Source organism: Nyctereutes procyonoides, unplaced genomic scaffold, assembly GCF_905146905.1.
Source record: "Nyctereutes procyonoides isolate TBG_1078 unplaced genomic scaffold, NYPRO_anot_genome, whole genome shotgun sequence".
In the NCBI taxonomy this organism is placed as follows: Eukaryota; Metazoa; Chordata; class Mammalia; order Carnivora; family Canidae; genus Nyctereutes; species Nyctereutes procyonoides.
The window spans coordinates 18094633-18098833 of NW_026575041.1; the positions used below are offsets into that span (position 1 = coordinate 18094633).

At 50.8% G+C, this 4201-nt stretch overlaps 1 protein-coding gene across 1 annotated transcript; it reads right to left on the minus strand.

The window, feature by feature from the left end:
- Positions 1 to 398: 398 nt before the first annotated feature.
- On the minus strand, positions 399 to 1823 carry LOC129506560 (U2 small nuclear ribonucleoprotein auxiliary factor 35 kDa subunit-related protein 2-like). Its single transcript, XM_055320343.1, has 2 exons — positions 713 to 1823; positions 399 to 640 (listed from the first exon to the last, which is right to left on the minus strand). The coding sequence occupies exons 1-2, from the start codon at positions 1821 to 1823 to the stop codon at positions 399 to 401; spliced, it is 1353 nt and encodes a 450-aa protein (XP_055176318.1).
- Positions 1824 to 4201: the final 2378 nt, after the last annotated feature.

Below are 4201 nucleotides of genomic sequence, written 5' to 3' on the forward strand. Positions count from 1 at the left end.
ACTTTACTGCTAAGGGTTAGGATTACAGGGGATTTTCTTTGTATTTATTTCTTATTTTTTTATTTACGATAGTCACACACACACACACACACACACAGAGAGAGAGAGAGAGAGAGACAGAGAGAGAGACAGAGACACAGGCAGAGGGAGAAAGAAGCAGGCGCCACCACGCACCGGGAGCCCGACGTGGGACTCGATCCCGGGTCTCCAGGATCGCGCCCTGGGCCAAAGGCAGGCGCCCGCCGAACCGCTGCGCCGCCCGGGGGTCCCTACGGGGAGGGGTTTCATGTTACCTGTGCATTTGATGTTGTCTAGGTATTCTATTGTGAACACACTGATTATCAGATTGCGGTGGGGTTCCGGCGGACGGTGCACAGTCAGTGACGACCAAAGTACGTTTATTTGCCTTTGGGACCCTGCGTGGTTCGGCCCCTGCTGCCTGACCTCCTCCTGCCTCGGCTCCTGGACCCAGAGGAGCTCCTCCGGCTGCGGCCCCTCTTCCCGCCTCGACTGGGTGACCTGGGCCCCGCGCGGCTCCTCCACAGGCGTCTGCGCGACTCGTCGCCCCGGGGGCTGCTCCTCCGCTTCCTCTCGGCTCCCCGGCTCGTCCTGCAGGAGCGGGCCGGGCCGGGGCTCCTCGGCCGCTTCGGCCCCGCGTGGCCGCCCGCGTAGCCGCCCAGGTAGCCACCCGCGTAGCCGCCCCCGTAGCCACCCCCGTAGTCACCCCCGTAGCCGCCCGCGCGGCGGCCCGCGCGCGCTCTCCTCTCCGGGCCCTTCCCGGAGGACGAGCCGGTCGCATCGCGGGGCGGGCAGATGTCCCTGCTGGCTCGCCAGAACTCATTGTTGGGATTTCTGAACACATGAAGAAAGTTGCAGCGTCTTCCTCTCGGGCACTGGTGTGTTTCGAACAGACCACAGATGGCCGTTTTCCACCGGGTCACGGGGCAGAGTTCGCACTGGAGCCGCCGCCCCGCGTACCAGCGCCCGTTAAACAGGGCCAGGGCCGCCCGGCACTCCTCTTCCGACTGGTACTGCACGTACACGTTGCCCCGCAGGTGCGGCTCCAGGTTGCAGCTGACCTTGAACTGGACCACGGTCCCCACGTGCCTGAGCTCCGGAAGCACGTCGTCGTAGAAGTCCAGGAAGTGCTGGTAGGTCTCCTCGTCGCTGTCCTCCAGGCTCGCGTCCGGGTCGTAGTCGTCCCTTCGGCGCTGCTCCATCCCAAACGTCGTGAACATGCTTTTGATGAGGAGAGTGGGGCTCGAGGACGGGGAACTGTGCTTCCGCGAACACCGGTCTCCGAATCGGCACGCTCCCGTCTTACTGTAGAACGGGCAGTCGGCTCCGCCTCGCCCGGCTGTCGGCGGGCCCGCGGGCGGCTCGGGGTTCCGCCAGGCGGCGGCGCGTCCCAGCAGCCTCTGCGCGGCTTCCTCCCTTCGTCGCTTCTCCCGCAGCTTCCGCTCCTGCTCTTGCCTCTCTCTCCTCTGCCGCTCTTCCCGCTCGGCGCGTAACTGCCTCTCGCGTTCCTCCTGCCGTTTCCTAGCCGCCGCCTCCCGCTCCTTCTTTCTTCTGAACTCTTCTTGCGCCTTCTGCTCCCGAAGCAACCACGCCTCGTGCAGTTTCTGCCTCTCGATCTCCAGCAGCTTCTCTTCCAGGCGTTGCTCTTCGACAGAAGCATCCTCTCCCTCCGGCTGAGGGAGTCCCGAGTCTCTCCGTCGAGCCAGTTCCTGCCGTCGTTTCTTTCGCTTCGCCTTCTTCAGGGCAGCCCTGTACTTGCCGCGGCCCGGTTTCTCCGGAAACATCATCTTCCCGGGCGCCGCCATCTTGCCGGGGCCGCCACGCCCCCACCCCAGAACCCTCTTCCGGAGGATCTAAAACCCAGTCGAGAAAAAGAGTGAAAGCGAGTGAGGAGGAGTTTTGGGTTTGTGTGTGTGTGTGTGTGTGTGTGTGTGTGTGTGTGTGTGTGTGTGTGTGTGTGTTTAAAGAGAAAGAAACTGTGATATGTGAAACAGTATAAAATGAATATAGGTTTAGTAAGGTTAAAGCAGGAAAAATGGAGAGAGAGACAGAGAGAGGAAGAGAGAGGTTTAGAGAAAACCTCTGGGAAAAAGAGTATTACACTGATACATGAAGGTGGAGACAGTCCTCCGAGGGACAAGTAACAAACGTCACAGACAGAGATGACAATATGAGCCTAAAGTTAGAAAGTCACAGAATGGAACATTATATTGACTACAGCTGCATGTATGAATGTGACTCGACTTCCACCTTTTACCTCGAATTAGTTTCCTCTTGCTTTTAGAGTGTGCTCTGACTTACGTTTTGGAACTCAAAGTGAAGATTACTCATTATGAAAGGAAATTTTTGGCGCTAGGTTGTAGATGAATATACTGACACGGGAAAAAAAGTCCTATAAGTCCTTTCTGAGGAGACATTGCTTAGATGCTGAGTGACTCAGAGAGTCATTTCAGGCTCTCATTTTTAATATTCACTGGAAGGAAATTCTTCCCCATGATTAACTTAAACTCTCGTGATACATGTTTTTCTGCTCTATTTTTCATCTCCTTGTAGAAACAGAAAATTAGACTCTAAACATTTCTCAGAGAATTTCCATTAAAATAATAATAATTAAATGTTTTCTCTCCCCCCCCCCCATTTTTTCCTGTATCAGACAGGGTTAAACCAGAGAAAGAAAGCCAGTAAGAGATGCATACTAAGAGATTATTGCAAGGAATAGGTGTATGTGATTGCAGGAGGGGTAGGCCACCCAGAAGAGCAGGCTAGAATTCCAGAACATGGTCTGAAGTTGCTGTCCAAAGGCAAATTTCTTTTTCTCAGGGAGGTCTCACCTCTGCTCACAAGGTCTTTCAACTGATTGAATAGGGTCCATACAGACCATCTAGAATAATCTTCTATATTTGAAGTAAACTAATCGTGGATTTTAATCACATCACAAGTATTTTCACAGTGACTCCTAGATTCGTGTTTGATTTAATGACTGGGAACTATAGCCTCATCAAGCTGACACATAACACTGACCACGACACTTCCCTTTCCTACTTCCTTTCCCTCTCTCCCTTTAATAAGTTATTAGGTCCAGATTGTATCACTTAGATCTGAGTAAGATAGGGGTTCACACAGAAGGGAAGGATTGAGGAGCTAAGATAGGGGTTCGCACAGAAAGGAAGGATTGAGGAGCTAAGATAGGGGTTCACACAGAAAGGAAGGATTGAGGAGCTACAGTAGTCTAGCTGATGTATCAGAGCCCAGTTAGAGAAAGGGAGGCATGAGTATAGCAGCACTAGTGATGCAGAGTGGGCTATTAGTCTGAACAGAGCAAAGAGGAATTTATGTAGGAGGGTAGCCTAGCACGGGAAGCCTATATGGGGTGAAAAGTCAATATTCAAGGCAGCAGTAGATAAAGAAATGGTCTGTATGAGACGCCAAGGCCTCAGAAGAAAGAGGAGAATGTCTACATGGGGGAGAGTGGAAGAGGTGGCCATACAAGGGTTGTCTTTTATGTTTATGCTTCTATTCCCTAACTTCATCCTCCTGGTTGGCCTGGGAGCAACACTATCCCAGTAGTAATGAGCACGCCTAGAGCCCAGATTTTGGCTTAAAATATCATTCTCCACCCACAGAAACCATGGCTCCTTGGGGAAGAAGCTGGCTCTGGGATTGGGGGAGGAGAAATACAAGATAAAGTCTAGAATATCGTAGTATGCCAGTAAGTATGCAAGTGTTCAAAGAATGATAGAGACATGCTAAAAGAATACAGAACTCACCTTCTCCAGGGTTCCCACAGGGTAAAGTTGAGAAAATTGGAATTTTGAAGTAAATAATGATAGCAATGGATTATTATTTATAGAATAAGACGATCCCTACTTACATATGGAAATAAATTGAAAGTCAATGAGTAATGGGATATTTTTCACAGTCTCAAAGTATCACCACCCAAAATACTAATTACAAAAGGGGAAGAAAGTAATTTTACTGTGGAGAATCCCAGCCGATACCATTTTAATTAAATTGTCAAAGTCAACGTCACTAGTAACGGGACAATATGAAATCATACATTACCTGAGATAATGTAATAAAAATAGCATGGCTTCTTTAATATTTCTGCTAAAAATAGATAACTTGTGTTGAATTCTGTGAGAACATACGAAACAAACAAAAACTGGAAGATATTCCACAAAAT